Genomic DNA, 21,515 nt, shown 5'->3' with positions numbered 1-21,515 from the left:
GACTCAGTAGTGCTCAGTGAAAAGGAATGACATTTTGCATCATAGTGTCAAGTGAGGAAGAATCTCCACTGAGTCTGACCCTTTGCTGACCTCTTAACATTCAACAAGTCTTTCATGGGTTACATGCCCTCTCACAACTCTACAGGTCACTTTTTTTTTCTCTCTGTAACAGACACACACACACACACACACACACACACACACACATACAAATACACATACACACACAGTGCAGTACCTATTGTTATCCCACAGTACCCTGGCTCTCCCAGCTTCAATAGCCCCTTTGTAGTTCTTGCTCCAGACAAACTTGCTGTTCTCCGTAATTTCAGTGGCCTCAAAGGCCAGGAAGATGAAGCCATCATTGTCCACACCGATCTCTATGTCTCTGGTACCTGATGGAGAAAGAACATGAATCATAAGTCATTCTGGTGATATTGTCCATCAGGGACCTGTATTGCTAAAATCAAGCCTGGTCCCAGACCTGTTTGTGCTCTCTTGCCAACTCCTATGGTCATTGTTATGCCAAACACAAACAGACCTGGAACCAGGCTAACTAAAACCTTAAAATGACTCACCTGGTTGGGTCTGGGCTCTGATAAGCTCAGAGGGCAGAGAAGGGATGCCCACTCCAGCCTTGTTGAAGGCACACACTCTGAGACGATAGGTCTGACCTGCCTGGAGACCTGATACCTGGGAACACAAACATACCTAAATTAAATATTTGATCCATTTAATCAAAACATATTAACTCTATTTCAATTTATCTATGTCCTTATTACATAAAACAAGTAAATCTCACCAACCTTGAAAAAGGTGTCTGTGATTGGCTCTTCATTCACAGCAGTCCAGCTCTGTGATTGGTCGCCCCTGCTCAGCTCCACCAGGTACCCTGTGATTGGTCCCTGCTGTCCTTCGTAGAGAGGCACCGCCCACAGGAGGACCAGAGAGTTATGCCTCACCTCCCTGAATTCCAGGTCATAAGGGCAGCCTGGGGTATGAGTGTGGTTAGCATAACACAAAGAGAGAAATATGGAGAAAAGAAACCACATTGGTTTCTCTGTATCAACCCATACAGTGTTTCATTCTATACAGTACATGGATTGATAAGTGTCTACTGTGTTAGAAATATACCAACCAGACCTGGGTTCAAGTACTATTTGAAATCAGTGTTTGGTTCATCCTCACTGGAGTGCCAGGTGGGCATGGTCTGCACGTTTTGGATTTTTCTATTGGTTACATTGCAACATGCATGCTTAATCAAGCACAGATAAAGTATTTGAAATTATTTTAAATCAGGCTAAAATATTGATCTTTATCCTTTTCCCGCCTTCTTTAATCACCTATAAACAGCCAAGTTGTCCGTGACAGAACAGGCCATCATAAAGAAATGAACAAACAATAATAATACAATTAAAAAAACAAGTAAAGTGACTTTGCTTAATCTATCCCTTCATTCTTAGTGCCAGTGCACGGTAGTTAATTTGCTTAACGATTTTCAGTCGCATTTAAGTTATTTACGACACGGGGAGAGCCGGCTGGATTCAGCTGGATTAATGGGCTGTGCGGGATAAATGGTGTGTGGCTCGCTCCATTTCCAATATGAATATCACAACAGGCAGCCATTATATGAGAAAGACCATGGAGCCAACACAGCTGGCCACGGCTGTCCACTGAACTGCTCCATTACCGAATGACAGAGTGAGTAGAGAGAGAGAATGTGTGTTTTAGAGAGTAAACGTGTGTGTGTGCTTACTCTTTGTGTGTGTGTACAGTGACCATGTGTGTGCGTGTGTGCGTCTGTGTGTGTGTGTGTGTGTGTGTGTGTGTGTGTGTATGATGATTGCATCATCCTCACCTGGCTCAGGCATGGTCCACTCCTCACACAGGAAAGCCTCACTGGGCTCAGAGGGTTTACCAACCCCAACCACGTTGGCAGCAAAAACACGGAACTGATAGTAATGCCCCCCATCCAGGTTACAGACCTGTAAATAAGACAACACAAAATTAATACAGTTACTGAACAAATTATAACCAAGGTTGTGTTCATTAGGGCATACCGTAGAAAAACGTTTCAAATCATTTTACAACAGAAATGAGCATTTCTTATTGGTCAAGTTTTCTTCTGTTCGGTGCCTACTGAACAATACCCTGGTCATTGAGAAAACAAGGGTCAGCTAGTTCTGAGTTTCAGTATGTCAGTTCTTACATGAACAAACCGTGGACAAAACAAAAAAGATACCTTTGAAGGATAATTCAACACAGTATCTAGATTACCTCGTGCACTCCAGGCACTCGTGCACTCACATCCCAATTTAGCTGGGTTTCTCAAATCCACACATATGGACATGTCAGTGGAATTGGGTTGCGACGACTGTGGAAGGAGTGTACCTCCGACTACATCGAGACGCTGTCAGTCGAGACGAGGAAACAGTCGGTGGTTGTAATTTATTAACGTTTTATTAAAAATGAAGGATTTCACCAAATAAAGAAAGGCACGCAGCTACAGAAGACAAACATAGGTACACGGTAAGGGTTTAAGTATTTACATTTTTAGAAGTATCGACTGACAGCGACTCGATGTAGTCAGAGATACAGTCCACACACTCTCGTCTCCACTCAACTACACTGTACATTGTGCAGCTAAGAAAACCTCAGCTAATCCTAACTGAGCCACATACTGTAAAGCAAAGTATACATTATACCGGTGTAGTTTGGAAAAGCCCCATAGAGGCTGGCTTTAGGAAGGGGATTCAGATCATCGATCCCAGCCACTTTAATTCACAGTCACTTAGCCTTTAAGGTCCTTATCGCGTATGAAGTTATTCTGCTTTAGGGGGACTGAGCCAATGGACAATGGCTATCAATAGACAAACCTGATGGGCTTATTTAAGTGTGATAGAAATCACACCATCGAAAGACTATGCCTCTTATATTTATAGATTGGTCACTAGGCTAGCCATACCTAGGGACAACAAAGCCTCTTTATCAAATCAATATCTAAACAGTGCTGCTTGGAGCTCTGCAGTGAAATATAGCGGGGGCAGGGGAGAAGGGGCGTTTGTCCCAAAGTGTCTTTCGATTCAACTTATCGCCACCAGATGACATCAGTTCACCTGATTCTGAATCAGTGGAAGTAAAGGCACTGCGGTGGAGATGGAGGTGGAATTCCAAATTAAGCGAGATAACCAAAAATCCTAAGGGTTCACATCTCAGACATTCTTCTAATAAGGCTGGATAGGTGACTGCTAAACCGGTGGTTGTGGAAGGAAAGGATTCAGGGGGTAAAGTCATTTACATTGGCTTACACAAGAAGGAAGACCAAATTGCCCCGAGCATGAAGCCTCCATTGGATCAATATTCTAATAAATCTCATTTACATGGAGGCAGCAAGTGAGCAGCTTGTAAAAATAAGAGCAAAAAGCAAACTCAGAGATGGGAGGCACTGTTATTGGAGGAGACTGGGCAGTTGTAGTGGCTGGTTTCGCCCAACAGAGGGCACTGCATGTGACATTTACATTTACATTTTACATTTTAGTCATTTAGCAGACGCTCTTATCCAGAGCGACTTACAGTTAGTGAGTGCATACATTTTCTTTCTCATACTGGCCCCTCGTTGGAAAACGAACCCACAACCCTGGCGTTGCAAGCGCCATGCTCTACCAACTGAGCTACACGGGGCCACTGTGACCACTGTGTTTTCATAAATACATGCAAGCAGATCAATGGCTTTATATGTTAAATACATTGGACATGTTCATTAGGGCACACCGTAGCAATATGTTTTGCAATGGAAAACAAAAACAAGCGTTTCTTATTGGACATTACATCCCTGATTCAGTCTACTTTCTTCTGCCTCCTGAACAAGACCCTGGTCAGTGAAAAAGCACGGTTTGCTCCACACTTCTAAACTATTTTGCAGTATGGCAGACTTTCAATTGCTTTGTTCTGTTGAGTCTAAAAACAACAATATAACTATTTTGCATGCCATAAAATTACAGCACACTTGTAATTTCTGTTGCAAAAAGAGACAGGTGACAATTTTAACTTTCCATTAGTCTCCATGGACACCACCACTCGTTGCCTAGTGACACAGCTAAGGTAGTAGAGGGAATGTGTTTTTTTCCTCCAGTATACCTCCACCAGAGCCTTATGTTCAGCTCTCTGACCACCACTAATAATTTTTTAGTTCTAATGTGGTGTATTCCAGAGCTAAATGTTTTTTTACTGGCTTATTACATACATAATTATTATTGGTTATCAGGGGTGAAACTTTGGTTTTAGAAGTGGGGGGGACATAATAATTATTTTTTGTACTATATCCAGTCAGATAAACACTCCAAACAGCCTACCCGGCCGCTCGGAGGCGTCCGCATGGTCCTAAAGCACACCGTTGCCTTGTTTTGTATCACATTCCAATTATAAAACTGGGGAGGACAAAAATGCAATTTCAGAATCACCATACCATTGCCGCGAAAGACAACAGGAGAAGAAACGGTCACTACCTCAAGAAGTCTGATAAGAAGCTGAGCTGAGACTAGGTATGTAACAATGAAATGTCGTCCAATTGAGTACTCACTCTCTTAAACTTTAAATCTTGAAAGAAATTATTTGTTTGTGCGTGTGAACATGATTTAGTGTGGTGAATGTAAACTCAGCTGATTTTGAACAGGTAAGATGTATTCCAAAGAATTTAACATAAATACAGGAAATGTGTGCAATAGAAGTAGGTATGTTTTTGTAACTGAGAGTAGAGTTATTAAACCAACATGACCATTTGAATTGTTTAAGGTTTCAAAGATGTCCCGTAAGAGACCTTTGCCAGGACAAAAGCGAAACCTTTATTTTATTTAAAGAACCAGCCAAGTGAGAAAAGACAGACAAACACACTGACAGAACAGCCAGAATGATTGATAGAAACAACAGGACAACAGACAGAGGAGCAACACAAAGGACAGAGAGAGCAGGAGACAGGACAGACTGACAAACAAGCAGAGGAGCAACAGACAGGACAGATTGACGCACATGCAGAGGAGCAACAGACAGGACAAATAGAACAACCAACAGGGCAGATGGAAGTAGACACAGAGGGGCAGACAGAAGAGACCCCCCCAATCCAACAGCAGGGCCAGAAGAGTCGTGCTCTGGCTGGAGCAGCAACATGCAAGCAAGATGTAGTGCGCCATATAAAAAGCAAAGGCCACCAAGATAAGCAACGAGCTCTCCAGTCCACAGCCACAATATCCCAATATGCAATGGCCGTTCCATCTGTTGGGGGTATGTCTGCACAAGAGGTTAAGGTATGATATGTGTAATGATTCTGTCAAGGTTCAGTCAAGAGTTTTGTGTTCTAGTTGATCACGGTAAAGTCATGGTTGATAGTTTTGACTAATTTGTGGTTTGTATTTCAGTGTAGTACAGTCCAGTTTTCTTAATTTGAGATCTTAGTTGCTGAATGTGTTTTTTACCTGTGCCCTATTATCGCAGGCGTCTATTTTAAATAAACTATGGTCTTTTGGGAGGATTAATATTTTTTTCTTCTTCTTACAGACAAGAAGGGCTGAGGTAAAAATGACAGCTGGGTTCGTAGTTCACAACGTCCCCCTATCCTTTGCGGACCACCTGGGGCCTCTCCTAAAAGAATGTTTCGGAGATTCGAAGACAGCGCAGGAGTACAGGTGTGCCAGGACTAAGTCATCCTGCATTACCAATGAAGCACTCGCACCATATTTCACACAGGAGCTTGTGAAGGAGATGAAAAAAGCCCCGTATACCCTTGTTACGGATGGGTCGAATGACACTGGTATTTCACAAACTATTTGAGATTTTTCTCCTCTGCAAAACATGTGCTTTGTGTATTTTTAAACATCTAATAACATGAACATCTGTATGATTCTAACTTGTCATTATAGGAGTGGAAAAGATGAACCCGCTTACTGTCCGGGTCTTCATGGGCAGAAAAGTTGTCCACCAGTTTTTAAATATGTGCACAACAAGTGGGACGAGCTGTGGGACAGCAAGTGAGATCTTCACCAAAATTAACTCCACCATAGAGGAGCATGGCATCCCTTGGGAGAACTGCATTGGTCTCTCAGTTGACAATGCAGCTGTGAACATTGGACCACGTAATTCCATTGCCTCTAGGGTGCTCCAGAAGCATCCCAACACCTATATTCATGGTTGTCCTTGTCATGTGGTACATAACACCGCCAAAGCTGCAGGAGTGGGATTTTTTAAAGTGAGTTAAGGCCTGATTTATCTTTACATGTAACTTTTTATTTGTATCCTAATTACGTGCATTGACTGAATGTGTTATGATTGATTTATGCATTGCAGGTGTCCGGTTTTGATTTGGAGGATATGGTAGTGGACATCGGTTACTGGTTCAAGGGTAGCACAAATCGGAAAGGATACCTGACAGGTATGCATGTTTGATAATACTGAAATGCTGAGCTGTAGAAAATATATGATATGGATTTAATGTCTAAAACAGAGTTTTGTGAGCTCCATGAAGCAGAGTACATGGAGGTCCTCCTGCATGTCTCGGTCCATTGGCTAAGCCTTGAACGTTGTGTGACCAGGATCCTGAGGCTGTATGAACCTCTGGCCAGCTACTACAAATCTGCTAGTATGGTCATCAATTTTCAATTTCATTATGCAGCAACTACATGGATTGTTAGTCACATACTTGTATTAATGACAACCTCTTATTTTATGTTATTTATTTATTGATTCAAGATGAAAATCAGGCCAGGTTCAAGAGACTTGTGCAGACATTCACTGACCCCATGACAGAAGTGTACCTGCTGTTCTTCCAAGCCACCGTACCAACTTTCACTTCTTTCAACTTGCTGCTTCAGAGAGAGCAGTCATCAATATTTTTGTTACATGATGAGGTGGGATTGGATTTTGCTGTTTTTTTCCATTCTGTGTTTCTTGCTGATATCTGCAGGGATCCTCTAAAACAGGTTTCACCTACTATTTTTGTAAATGTCTGTTATAGATGGTGAAATTCGTACGCAAGCTATGTTCCAAGTTTATAGTTCCAGCAGCTCTGCAGTGCCATGAGGAGCCTTGTGAAATTGCCTTTAAAGAAAAGGCAAACCATTTACCAGGTTAGTATTTGACTATTATTATGATCAAACACTGTGATATGTGATATTTAGCCTTGTACCTTATACCGATATGCTGTATCTGTAACAGGAAGAAAGTTGAACATTGGGTTCACAACCAGGGCTAAACTTAACAGATTACTCGACGAGGGTGACATCACACCACAGCAGGTGGATTCATTCCATGAAGCTGTGTTGTGTTTCCTGACAAGTGCTGTGGACTATGCACTTAATCAAGCACGCACAATTTGTAGATGTACGGCAGAGGGCTGAAAGTGACATCGAAGATGTCCTGTACTTTGTTGAAAGGTTAGTTTTTTCTCTCTAATTATTGTCTATCATCTTAGCTAAAATATCCTGTGTTTTATGATGAGGTGTGTTCACTCCTAAACTGCACATGAGATATTCTTATGTGGCTTCTCCTCAAAGATGTGTATGAGCTGCTGCTGGTTGATGACTATATACCTAAAAGGTAACAACTAGTAACTCTACTTTCATAAATAGGTTTCCCCATCTCCTCCCATACCATGGGCCAGAGGAGCATGACCTTCTGGGTGAGGAGTTTCTAAATTATCAGACCATGCCAATGATATCCCTGCAGGACGAAACTGAAATGAAAAGCTTCTGGGCTGAAATGGCAACCCGGAAGCATAAGGTAAAATGTTTTTCCTTTTTTGTCTTTCCTTTTGGCAGGTGTGGCTTGGCTACATCTGTTGCTTAAAATTGTTGCATGCATATATGTGTCATGCATGTTGCAAATTATGCATGTTTTTATCTGAACTTTGTTAATGGATCAACCTACAGTATACTTACAGCATTAATCAATCAAAAATCAAGGTATGTTTTTCCATTGTGTTTTGGTGCATTTTCCATAGGTGACAGGAGCCAAAGAATTCGAGAGGCTTGCTGCCGTCGCCAAGCTTGTCCTGGTGTTGCCCCATGCAAACGCAGATGCTGAGAGGGTGTTTTCAGTTGTGGGACTGAACAAAACCAAGAGAAGAAACAGCCTAGCATTGGATGGCACCCTGTCCTCAATAATGACCATAAAGATGGCCAATCTGGAGCCCTGTTTCAAATGGGAGCACCCCTCCGATATCATCAAGGCCTCCAAGAAGGCCACAGGCCAGTATAACCATGCCGACAGATCATAGACAAGAGGCTCATTTGAGATGAGCCAGGTCTGCGCAGAATCGATCACCGGCGATCACCGCCCAATGCATGCTGGTTAGATTTGTGTCCGACTTGATCCCGACTTTCTCTGACGTCATGTGGGCAACGATAACCTCATGAGATCAAGGCGGCCACAGTTCTGAGACGCAGGCAGTGCAATTGCTTTTCACCGACTGCAGGACCCAGGCGGACCCAGGACAAAATCTCACTCCAAGGTTTTTTGAAAGGTTGGCAGGTATGAGCTATGCTGTCAAATCCTCCCACATGTTTCTAGTTTGACCAGCTGTTTTCAGCAACTGGTATTGTTGAATTTGTTTGTCATATTGGCAGATTTGCTAGCAACAAACTATTTAGCCACAGTAGCTTCTAGCCTACTGTTTGATATGCAATGTGATCTCCTCTACTGTAATGTACAGCGCGTCCTTAAGGAAAAAGCAACTTTTCAATGCCAGGCAAAATCGTGAAGAATTAACAACTGGGTCATGTTTGTGGCAACCTAGCCTTAGCGGAGTTGCCAACAACCAGATGTTCTGAAAACCGGATGTGGGAACTCTGCTCAGACGTTTATCTTCCTCCTGCTATGTTGGCTACCTGACCGACAGAACTAACGACCAGGTTTGGTGGGAGGATGAAAAAGTATGAATTGACTTCTCAAAATTAAAATATCAATTAAAACATGTAATTTCTACTGGTAAATATGTGCTTCAGTATTGTTTTCTTTGGCAACTGTGGTATAAGCGGGATAAACGCCTCCACTCTGTACATTATCTTGGAACTAATTAACACAATTATTTACAAGATAATATACAGAGCATCAGCGTTTATCCCTTACTTAACATTACTCTGGTAGAGGGCCTTTGTCATGTCAAGTTTGACCCAACATTCTAACGACAGTGACGCCTGGGTACTGGTACCAGATCCTTCCTCACCTTGTGCTGCCTCTCCTTGGCAGGCTTGGTGTTGACCTTTCTCCAGGAATCCAGCTCTTTGTCCATCTGGTCCAGGTAGTAGCCTCGTACAGGGTCTCCTCCATTGTTAGCAGGGGCTCTCCAGGTGAGAATCATCTCAGAGCCAGTGCAGAGCAGCAGGGCGATGGCAGAGGAAGGGGATGGGGCGACTGGGAAGGGCAGATGTGAAAAAGTGAGTTAGAGAGTTCTGTCAGATTTCCCCTTCTGTAAACTTGCATGTTACCAAGAAAATGTATTGGAAAACAAAGCTCGGGCATACTAGACTTTTCCTCAGCCTGCCCAGAGACAAACAAAAAAAGTATTACATTTAGATAGATAGTTTAGATGGATAGTGTTTCGATGGATAGTGTTTCTAATAAATGGCAAATCAGCTTCTATTCTTCTCTATTCCATTCCATTCTATTCTATTCTGGCCACATCCGTGTATCAGGTCAGTTAATGTAAGGCCACACAGGGTTTCAGACACAAAGTATTGGATTTCAGTCATATCATCAACTGATCCGAGACCAGATTCGGAATCTGGCATCACTGTGAGTGGCAGCTAAAATGAGCGGTCATTACAATGTAGCCGGCTGCAGAGTGCATATTATCATTATTATTATCATCAGACATGCTGTTATAGGGTGAGACAGCAGTGAGAGGGGTCAGTAGTTATTCATCAGGTGCCTGCCTCATCACAAGTCTCTATTTATTTCACTGTGTTTGTGGACAAACCAAACCAAAATACTAAATCATGAGCCTACCCATTAGATCTAATACCTGTCATCACGTAATGGGTTCATGAGGCTGTTATGAACTAATGGTGAATTGAGATCAGGACTAGATTGATGAAGAGAACGGAGAATACAGAGAAACAAGCCTTGGCTACTAACGAAGACTGACTGAAAAAGAAAATGGACCCCAACTAATTTACATGATCACTTAATATTTCACATTACACCTCCTTATCCCGTCAAATTAGCCAGTGAAAGTGTGAATAAGAGATCACTACGAAAGCATTCACAACTATAAACATGGTTCCCTGCGTCCCTGTCAGGTATAACTGTTTGATATGATAGCAGGGTCGTGTTCATCAGGCACCAAATGGAGGAAAACAGACGGAAAAAAAGGGAGAGACTATCTGAAACACTATTTGTTAAATTATTTCAGTTTGCCGTAATGAATATGTCCCAGGAGCATGTCCACCATTGTGGGTCAGTCCGCAGTTTTTGTCTAGTACTCACTGAGAGCTGCTTTGACCAGGATAGGGGGAGATTCGTTGGAGTAGATACTGTTCCCAGCTCGCCCCACAGACTTCACTCTGAACACATACTCCTTCTTCGACTTCAGACCATGGACTGTAAATCTGAGAGGAAAAACAACGCAATGTCAAATTTGACTATTCATATAGTCCTAATGCCTAAGCATTGCTTTCTACATTGTGCTGGTTCCCTGGACTAAAAAGCAATTTCACTGGAAATGTCAATGGAGCAGGACTAGGCTTAATCTGTGTCCTGGAAACGGTCCTATCATGTTCTGTTGTAGAATTAGTGGCAAGAGAACAAACAACAATATTTATCCAACACACAATAGAAACAGTACTCAAAAAAGAGGAGCTCAGTTCATTTAAATGGCACAGTGCGTTCAGTACTGTACTTGGTGTTGGTGGTTGGTTTGTTGTTGACTGTCCTCCACTCTTGCTTCCCAGCCTCGCTGTAGTACAGGTAGTATCCCAGAATGCCCTCCTTCTCCTTGGGCTCCTGCCACTGAAGCAGGACAGCAGAATCTGTGTCTCGGATGGCCAAGACGGAGGTGGCTGGAGCAGGAGCAGCTAACAGGATAACACCGAAAAACACAGTGAGCTCAGCTGATTGCCACACTTTTGGGAAAATAAAAACATTCTATCTACAGCCATCCCTGTAGGAGAACCCTTTATGGTTACAGGTAGAACTGTTTTAGAAAACGTTCTTCCATAGAGAAGGTACTGAAGGAAGAACCATCCTGGATGAAAAGGGTTAATTGAAGAACCAGAGTATACACCAATCCATATCAATGTAACTAGTATAACATTAAAGAAATAATACATGTTTGTTCCTCTCCCTCACCTTGTGGTTGTCCCAGTGAGATTGGAGGGCTCGGCTCTGAGGGTTCGCTCACGCCAAACTTGTTGACGGAGCGCACCCGGAAGCAGTAGGACTTCCCCTTCTGTAGGTTAAACATGGGGAACCTGGGAGAGCCCACCGTGATGTCCATGCTGGCCAGCTGCCAACTGTTTTTCCCTGCAATGGACTGATGGACAGAAGGAAGTACGAACAGAGAGAGAGACAGGCATGCAGGCAAAAAGAGACACAGAGAGGTAGATGGAAAAGAAGTAGACAGAAAGACAGACAGACAGACATACAGTGAATCACTCAATTCTATTAATGAAATAGTTTCTCACTGTCATGCAATTGTTATTTTATCACCTGTATGTTCTTTTATTTCTCTTTTCTTCTGCTCCATTAACTTGGCTCCCATATCTTTTAGTCCTTTTTTAAATTTAAATTGGAATAAAACCCAGTGTTTGAATGGAGATCAGCGATTATAAAGAGCAAGCCCAAGGGCGAGCCGAGGATATTTGAATATTCCTGGGTGGAACAGAAGCAGGAGATCTTGGTAATTTCAGATGCTTTTGATGGATTGGACAGTTTTATTACAGAGTTACTTATAAAAGTCCAATAAAAAGCAATTTCCTGTGGCAGTTTGCCACTTTTCTTCTCATTATTGGAACTGCAAGCTGTTGGGCATCTAGCATACATAGTCCTGGTTGATATTGAAGAACTGGGGCACTTTGGGGAAGATGTAAAATGAATGATCCCTCCCAGCACTTTAATTCTTTAGCAAAAGTTTTATTTTCTGGGCGGCCATTTTGATAAACCACAACTTTGACAAACTTTAGTCATTGTAAGACATTCATCAAAATAGGAACACTTGTGTCCTGCATAGTTTGGTGGCCATGTACGAACACACCCACAAAACCTCCTTGACGTTAAAACTAAACCAGAACAAATTCACAACTGTGAACCTATAAAACCAAGAGTTATACTTTTAATCACCCAGAGAGAGAGCTTTGACCCAGCTAACAATTTTAGTGAGAGAGAACATTTTGTAATGTTACACGTAATGTTCCCCTGATGTTTGAGAGTCCAGTTTTCCGTTAGTTAGGAGAACATTCTATCTATGTTAGCTAAAACCTTCTGAGAACCTTTTTAGCATGTTTTGGTGTTAAAGTTAGGAGAACATTCCCTTAATGTCAAACAGAACTTATCAAGAATGTGGTTACAATGTTCTCAGATTATACAACATTAACGTTCTAGAAGTGTTTTATGGGACGTTGCAAGAACATTCATGCGTTCAGTTTTCGTGGGTTAGGAGAATATTCCATCAACGTTTTGATATCTCTAGGGCATGTGCTTATTGGGCCAGAGGCCCTGTCCAGAAGAAACCTGAATCCCTCCTCCCTAGGCACTTGTGCAGATCTGAAACAACTGGTTCAGTGAATACACTTTGAAGTAAATCTCAGCTCTGTTAAAAGTACACTCAAGAAAATATTTTATTGATCAAAGTGATTCAGGGGTATCATTAAAACAGGTAATTAAAACAGGTTAATATGCCCCACCAACACTAGACAACTATACAGAAAGCCTTTGAATTGCTGAAATAAGTAAATAAAATCAATGATGAGAGAATAATCAGATTATCTGACACCTGACGTGGACATGGTGGTGCATCAGGAAGATAGAGGTACCGTGAACCAAGAGGTTGTGAGTTCAAATCCCAGGTGAGGACATGTTGAAGAATAATTACTGTATAAAAGAACATGCACAATGTAATCATGTGTGTCAAATATATAAATTGAAAACACTATGTTAAAAGCACCTGTGTGTAAGTATCCTGAACCTTGCCAACAGACAAAGAGCTATGAATGGATCAGCGGTTCACCAATCAGTGCCTTGATTGGCTCGGCATCAATACGTGATGTGTAATTAATTCTTGCAACGTTCTCATTTAACTATTCATATCTTATGTTCTGAGAACATGGCAACCATGTTCTGTGTATGCTTGGTGGGACTTTGAAGGAATATTTTCCTCCCCTTTAATCTTTAATTAGCATAGTGGTTAGAGCTCTTCATTAATTTGGCCCCGATTCTAAAGTTGGTCTACAGAACCACAACAGTAAAACAGATTAATGGGCATCTGGGGGTTGACACTACACACACTAAGATGGCCGGGTTGAGGGTTCATTGGACCTGCGTTTTAATGAGTGTTTGGGTGGTCTGTGTGTGTGTGTGTGTGTGTGTGTGTGTGTGTGTGTGTGTACCTGTGTCTCTGTAGTGTGTGTATGAGTAGGAGCACAGGCCTTAACTCACCCGCTCCACATAGAAGGTAAGTTGCTCTTTGCCTCTGGGCTCCGGCTCGGTCCAGCTCAGCACGGCGTAGCTGTCACTCACCTCACAGGCATGGACACCAGTGGGAGGGAACGGGACTTTCATCTGACCTGAGGTCAGAGGGAAGAAGGGAGGATGGGTGTAGAAGATAGTAAAGACAACAGGGTCATGTTCAGTAAGGAGAAAACATTTTAAAACGGGGAGGTATACTATCTGAACTTGTCCAATAGGAACACATATTTTCATTTTCCTTTGCAAATTGTTTTGCTACGGTGTACCCTGCTAAACAAGACCCAGAGCTTTGGATCACATGACCAAGCATAAATAGATTAGTGGAGAGGGTCGGATATAAAATATCTTGAAATGAGAAATGCACAGACTGTGTCATGACACACACACACACACACACACACACACAGTTATTGATTCATTGAAACCTAAAGCTGTACCAGGGTGCCTTGAAAAATAGAGTATGGCAGTCTATGAGGCTGAGATAGTACCTTATTTCTCATCATAATAGTTCACCATTCCCTGGTGTTTCCATGGTGTTTGCCTCCTCCTCTCTCTTTGAGGTACATCAGGGGCATGTCACCCTGGGCTATAATGTGCATTTACTAGGACACCATAGAGAATAGTCCACCTAGCAAAGTACATTGCCTCCACAACGCTATTACATGATGAAAGATATGAAGAAACATAACGTTGTTATACTAAATACCATCGGCGAAATTGCCACGGGGGGTTTTATAGAAAAAAAGATACGTGTTTCAAATGACACCGGTGTGCATCGTGTGATTTTGACCAATTGTTAGTAGGCATTGCCTTTCATTGGAAACACTTATCTTTCTCTATATTTTTTACTACAAAACATAGAAACACGCAATTTTCACATATGTTTAGATTGGTGCTGGAGATGATGAATATGAAGTAGAAAAATTTAACAATTTTAAACTGCAACATTTTCTTTCTGCCCCGTGGCAAAATGTGTTGAAGTTAGCTGTTTTCCCCCCCCAAAAAATTAGGTTTTACCAAAACAAAACAAGGAAAATCACTTTCCACTTCCACTTCTACTGTGTTTTCAAAATATCCCCCCCCCCCCCCCCCACAAAACATAATATCCCTCAAGAGAGGAATGATAAGTGATGTCAACCTGTATAGAATTGCAGAACATGTGTTTAATATGCAGTGATACTGTAGCGTAACTATTCGGTCTAGGGTAAGTCGCTTGGGAATACCATTGAAAATGCTGTAGTACCATAGCTACAAACACTATTAGTAATAGTACTACAATGATGATATATGTGCTTTCTCACTTTCCAGCTGGTCTTTGGTGATGGTGATCTCTCTACCTCTGTCCACCTTGATAACTGATTGAGAAGAAAAAGAGAGAGAAAAATAAAGAAATGAAATGCATGATAGCACAATGAGTAGATAACATGGAAGAAACCGTCCATACAATGCCAGCATGCTAGGGCTCAGAAGAGAGAGAGGTAGAGAGAGAGATGGGGGAAACAGTCAGAGGAAAGACAACCTTCTGGCCGTCCTTCATCTGTGCCTAATGATCCACAGCATCTGACCAGCGCACCCATCTGTCCTCTCCGCTCCTCTCACTCTCTCATAGCCCCCACCCACAGCGCACACATGGACGCACGTACTCACACACGCACACATACTGTATGTTCTTGTGCATGAACTTAGCACATACACACACACACACACAGACAGAAACACAGAAACACAGACACACACACACACACACACACTATACATACTGTATGTGTTCTATTTAGCCAATGTTATGTCTCTCTCTATGTAATGACCTCTACCCAGAGTGTGTTCGGTGTGTAGATCTGAGTGTGCAGATTACCCATAGTTCTGGTGTGTTCTAAAGGGTCGGTGGTGATGACAGGCTCGGTAGCCTTAGAGGGGCGTCCTACACCTGCCTGGTTGACGGCACACACCCTGAACTGGTAGATGGTGCTGTCACTCAGACCCCTCACCGGGTAGTGACATGCCTTCTGAATGGTGTCATTACAACGCACCCACTGCCCACTACCAATGTCACACCTAGGAAGAGGGAGAGAGAGAGTGAAAGAGAGCAAGGGATAGCGAGAGAGAGAGAGAAAGAGACCATATGAGAAGGGATAGGAGAAGGTCCGAGATTTCAAAAAATCTAATTCAGAACTTTGTGACTTACAAAATAGTTTTTAGCACTCTGCAACTTTCCCTAGTTGTGTTATATCTCCATGAAACACAATTTTGTCATTATGAAATACAGTTGTAAACATTTTTGATTGCATAAAAGAAAAACAGATTTCAGCCAACAAAGGACCATCATGTTTCAACCCAAATACATAATCTCAAAATAACAAGTCTCACAACTCATTTATAAGAAAGTGTGAAGAAGAAAAGCAGCTGTCGAATGCCAATAAATCAATACTGATCATGAAGCAATGCCACCTGGAAAAGCAAACAAAGAAAGCAAATAGCATAAGAGAAAATTAAGCTGTGTATGTGTTGCTAGGCGACTGGAAGGTTAGGTCTCTCTGATGCATATAATATATATATATATACAGTACCAGTCAAAAGTTTGGACAAACTTACTCATTCAAGGGTTTTTTCCTTTATTTGTACAATTTTCTAAATTGTAGAATAATAGTGAAGACATCAAAACTATGAAATAACACATATGGACTCATGTAGTAACCAAATAAGTGTTAAACAAATCAAAATATATTTTATATTTGAGATTCTTCAAAGTAGCCACCCTTTGCCTTGATGACAGCTTTGCACACTCTTGGCATTCTCTCAACCAGCTTCACCTGGAATGCTTTTCCAACAGTCTTGAAGGAGTTCCCACATATGCTGAGCACTTGTTGGCTGTTTTTCCTTCACTCTGCGGTCCAACTCATCCCAAACCATCTCAATTGGGTTGAGGTCGGGTGATTGTAGAGGCCAGGTCATCTGATGCAGCACTCCATCACCCTGCTTGGTCAACTAGCCCTTACACAGCCTGGAGGTGTGTTGGGTCATTGTCCAGTTGAAAAATAAATGATAATCCCACTAAGCGCAAACTAGATGGGATGGCGTATCACTGCAGAATGCTGTGGTAGCCATGCTGGTTAAGTATGTCTTGAATTCTAAATAAATCACAGACAGTGTCACCAGAAAATCACCCCCACACCATCACACCTCCTCCTCCATGCTTCAGGGTGGGAACCACACATGCAGAGATCATCCGTTCACCTACTCTGCGTATCGCAAAGACACGGCGGTTGGAACCAAAAATCTCAAATTTGGACTCATCAGACCAAAGGACAGATTTCCACCGGTCTAATGTCCATTGCTCGTGTTTCTTGGTCCAAGCAAGTCTCTTCTTCTTATTGGTGTCCTTTAGTAGTGGTTTCTTTGCAGCAATTCGACCATGAAGGCCTGATTCACACAGTCTCCTCTGAACAGTTGATGTTGAGATGTGTCTGTTACTTGAACTCTGTGAAGCATTTATTTGGGCTGCAATCTCAGTTAACTCTAATGAACTTATCCTCTGCAGCAGAGGTAACTCTGGGTCTTCCTTTCCTGTGGCGGTCCTCATGAGAGACAGTTTCATCATAGCGCTTGATGGTTCTTGCGACTGCACTTGAAGAAACTTTAAAAGTTCTTGAAATGTTCCGTATTGACTGACCTTCATGTCTTAAAGTAAGGATGGACTGTCGTTTCTCTTTGCTTATTTGAGCTGTTCTTGCCATAATATGGACTTGTTCTTTTACCACATAGGGCTATCTTCTGTATACCACCCCTACATTGTCACAACACAACTGATTGGCTCAAACGCATTAAGAAGGAAATAAATTCCACAAATTAAGTTTTAACAAGGCACACCTGTTAATTGAAATGCATTCCAGGTGACTACCTCATGAAGAAGCTGGTTGAGAGAATGCCAAGAGTGTGCAAAGCTGTCATCAAGGCAAAGGGTGGCTACTTTGAAGAATCTCAAATATAAAATATATTTTGATTTGTTTAACCCTTTTTTGGTTACTACATGATTCCATATGTGTTATTTCATAGTTTTGATGTCTTCACTATTATTCTACAATGTAGAAAATAGCAAATATAAAGAAAAACCCTGGAATGAGTAGGTGTGTCCAAACTTTTGACTGGTACTGTATATATACATATATATATATACTGTATATACTCTATATAATATAATACATCAGAGAGAGACCTAACATTAGTCTTTAATGTGCCCTCTGCATGCTTAATAGAGAAGATGTTTAAGTATGATGAAAGTATGCATACACACACACACACACGAGCGCGCACGTACGCGCATTGATCAGCTTCAGTGATTAGTGAGCACCTGTTAAATATGAGAGGGCTTTGATGCTGTTAACACTGTGTTCCATGTTTAATTATTATCATGCATATCATCCATCTTCTTTGGGCTTTGCCAAATGGATATTACATCAAAGTTGGCTGGGGTTTTATCTGCCCGTTTCAATTTCCTCAGACACAGCAGAGTAAGTTTATTGCTGTGTGTTGTTGATATGGAGTAAACAACGATAACTTTTATCGAAGATAACTCTTATCGTTTAGATTGAACGTTCACCTGAGTAGTAACAGCGCCGGAGAAGATGGCTGCCGTTTTACAGCCCTCTAACCAACTGTACTATTATGTGTGTTTTTCCGCGTTATTTGTAATTTATTTTGTACATAATGTTTCTGCCATCGTCTCTTATAACCAAAAAGAGCTTCTGGATATCAGGACAGCGATTACTCACCTCGTATTGGACGAAGATTTTTTCTTCAACGAGGCGGCCGCGAAGGATATCATACAGACACCCGACAAGGCCCAAATCCCCGTCATTCGCGTGAGGAAGAGACAGAGATATCGTGGACGTAGATCGGGGTGCCTTGTAAGGATCCGACGGCGAGCGAGTAAACTGCCTCTTCCATCAATCCTATTAGCCAATCTTCAATCATTGGATAACAAATTGGATGACCTAAGATTACGGTTATCCTACCAACGTGACATTAAAAACTGTAATATCTTATGTTTCACCGAGTCGTGGCTGAACGACGACATGGATAACATACAGCTAGCGGGCTATACGCTACATCGGCAGGATAGAACGGCTGACTCCGGTAAGACAAGGGGTGGCGGTCTGTGTATATTTGTAAACAACAGCTGGTGCACAAAATCAAATACTAAGGAAATCTCGAGGCTTTGCTCGCCTGAGGTAGAGTATCTTATGATAAGCTGTAGACCACACTATTTACCAAGAGAGTTTTCATCTATATTTTCCATAGCTGTCTATTTACCACCACAAACCAATTCTGGCATTAAGATTGCACTGAATGAGTTGTACAAGGCCATAAATCAACAGGAAAACGCTCATCCAGATGCAGCGCTCCTAGTGGCCGGGGACTTTAATGCAGGGAAACTTAAATCCGTTCTACCTAATTTCTACCAGCATGTTAAATGTGCAACCAGAGGAAAAAAAACTCTAGACCACCTTTACTCCACACACAGAGACGCATACAAAGCTCGCCCTCCATTTGGCAAATCTGACCATAACTCTATCCTCCTGATTCCTGCTTATAAGCAAAAACTAAAGCAGGAAGCACCAGTGACTCGGTTAATAAAAAAGTGGTCAGATGACGCAGATGGTAAGCTACAGGACTGTTTTGCTAGCACAGACTGGAACATGTTCCGGGATTCTTCAGACAGCATTGAGGAGTACACCACATCAGTCACTGGCTTCATCAATAAGTGCATCGACGATGTCGTCCCCACAGTGACCGTACGTACCCCAACCAGAAGCCATGGATTACAGGAAACATCCGCACTGAGCTAAAGGGTAGAGCTGCCGCTTTCAAGGAACGGGACTCTAACCCGGACGCTTATAAGAAATCCCGCTATGCCCTCCGACGAACCATCAAACAGGCAAAGAGTCAATACAGGACTAAGATTGAATCGTACTGGCTCTGACGCTCGTCGGATGTGGCAGGGCTTGAAAACTATTACAGACTACAAAGGGAAGCACAGCCGCGAGCTGCCCAGTGACACAAGCCTACCAGACGAGCTAAACCACTTATATGCTCGCTTCGAGGCAAGCAACACTGAAGCATGCATGAGAGCACCAGCTGTTCCGGATGACTATGTGATCACGCTCTCCGTAGCCGATGTGAGTAAGACTTTTAAGCAGGTCAACATTCACAAGGCCGCAGGGCCAGACGGATTACCAGGACGTGTACTCCGAGCATGTGCTGACCAACTGGCAAGTGTCTTCACTGACATTTTCAACATGTCCCTGACTGAGTCTGTAATACCAACATGTTTCAAGCAGACCACCATAGTCCCTGTGCCCAAGGACTCTAAGATAACCTGCCTAAATGACTACCGACCCGTAGCACTGACGTCTGTAGCCATGAAGTGCTTTGAAAGGCTGGTCATGGCTCACATCTACAGCATTATCCCAGAAACCCTAAACCCACTCCAATTTGCATACCGCCCCAACAGATCCACAGATGATGCAATCTCTATTGCACTCCACACTGCCCTTTCCCACCTGGACAAGAGGAACACCTACGTGAGAATGCTATTCATTGACTACAGCTCAGCATTCAACACCATAGTGTCCTCTAAGCTCATCACTAAGCTAAGGATCCTGGGACTAAACACCTCCCTCTGCAACTGGATCCTGGACTTCCTGACGGGCCGCCCCCAGGTGGTAAGGGTAGGTAACAACACATCTGCCACACTGATCCTCAACACGGGGCCCCTCAGGGGTGCGTGCTCAGTCCCCTCCTGTACTCTCTGTTCACCCATGACTGCATGGCCAGGCACGACTCCAACACCATCATTAAGTTTGCCGACGACACAACAGTGGTAGGCCTGATCACCGACAATGATGAGACAGCCTATAGGGAGGAGGTCAGAGACCTGGCCGTGTGGTGCCAGGACAACAACCTCTCCCTCAACGTGACCAAGACAAAGGAGATGATCGTGGACTACAGGAAAAAAAAGAGGACTGAGCACGCCCCCATTCTCATCGACGGGGCTGTAGTGGAACAGGTTGAGAGCTTCAAGTTCCTTGGTGTCCACATCACCAACGAACTATCATGGTCCAAACACACCAAGACAGTCGTGAAGAGGGCACGACAAAGCCTATTCCCCCTCAGGAGACTGAAAAGATTTGGCATGGGTCCTCAGATCCTCAAAAAATTCTACAGCTGCACCATCGAGAGCATCCTGACTGGTTGCATCACCGCCTGGTATGGCAACTGCTTGGCCTCCGACCGCAAGGCACTACAGAGGGTAGTGCGTACGGCCCAGTACATCACTGGGGCCAAGCTTCCTGCCATCCAGGACCTCTATACCAGGCGGTGTCAGAGGAAGGCCCTCAAAATTGTCAAAGACTCCAGCCACCCTAGTCATAGACTGTTCTCTCTGCTACCGCACGGCAAGCAGTACCGGAGTGCCAAGTCTAGGTCCAAAAGACTTCTCAACAGCTTCTACCCCAAGCCATAAGACTCCTGAACAGCTAATCATGGCTACCCGGACTATTTGCACTGCCCCCCCACCCCATCCTTTTTACGCTGCTGCTACTCTGTTAATTATTTATGCATAGTCACTTTAACTCTACCCACATGTACATATTACTTCAACTACCTCAACTAGCCGGTGCCCCCGCACATTGACTCTGCACCGGTACCCCCCTGTATATATAGCCTCCCTACTGTTATTTTATTTTACTTCTGCTCTTTTTTTCTCAACACTTTTTTTGTTGTTGTTTTATTTTTACTTTCTTTGTTAAAAATAAATGCACTGTTGGTCAAGGGCTGTAAGTAAGCAT

General features: G+C 42.8%; 1 protein-coding gene across 1 annotated transcript in view; it reads right to left on the bottom strand.

The window, feature by feature from the left end:
• The window catches only part of LOC311139869 (myomesin-3-like), a gene marked incomplete at its 5' end in the record, with an annotated part of 62,974 nt that overhangs the window by 11,576 nt on the left and 29,883 nt on the right, over positions 1-21,515 (bottom strand). Inside the window, 11 exons of the mRNA XM_084174859.1 lie at positions 239-395; positions 579-693; positions 807-991; positions 1,859-1,985; positions 9,212-9,399; positions 10,474-10,595; positions 10,886-11,060; positions 11,335-11,518; positions 13,639-13,766; positions 14,970-15,023; positions 15,524-15,723. Coding sequence (XP_084030985.1) covers positions 239-395; positions 579-693; positions 807-991; positions 1,859-1,985; positions 9,212-9,399; positions 10,474-10,595; positions 10,886-11,060; positions 11,335-11,518; positions 13,639-13,766; positions 14,970-15,023; positions 15,524-15,723 — 1,635 coding nt within the window. The remainder of the gene's footprint in view (positions 1-238; positions 396-578; positions 694-806; positions 992-1,858; positions 1,986-9,211; positions 9,400-10,473; positions 10,596-10,885; positions 11,061-11,334; positions 11,519-13,638; positions 13,767-14,969; positions 15,024-15,523; positions 15,724-21,515) is intronic.

The sequence above is a fragment of the Coregonus lavaretus genome (assembly GCF_964263955.1).
Source record: "Coregonus lavaretus genome assembly, chromosome: 13".
NCBI classification, from domain to species: domain Eukaryota; kingdom Metazoa; phylum Chordata; class Actinopteri; order Salmoniformes; family Salmonidae; genus Coregonus; species Coregonus lavaretus.
Note: the sequence above shows the minus strand (reverse complement) of the source record. Positions and strands in the feature narration are given on the sequence as shown.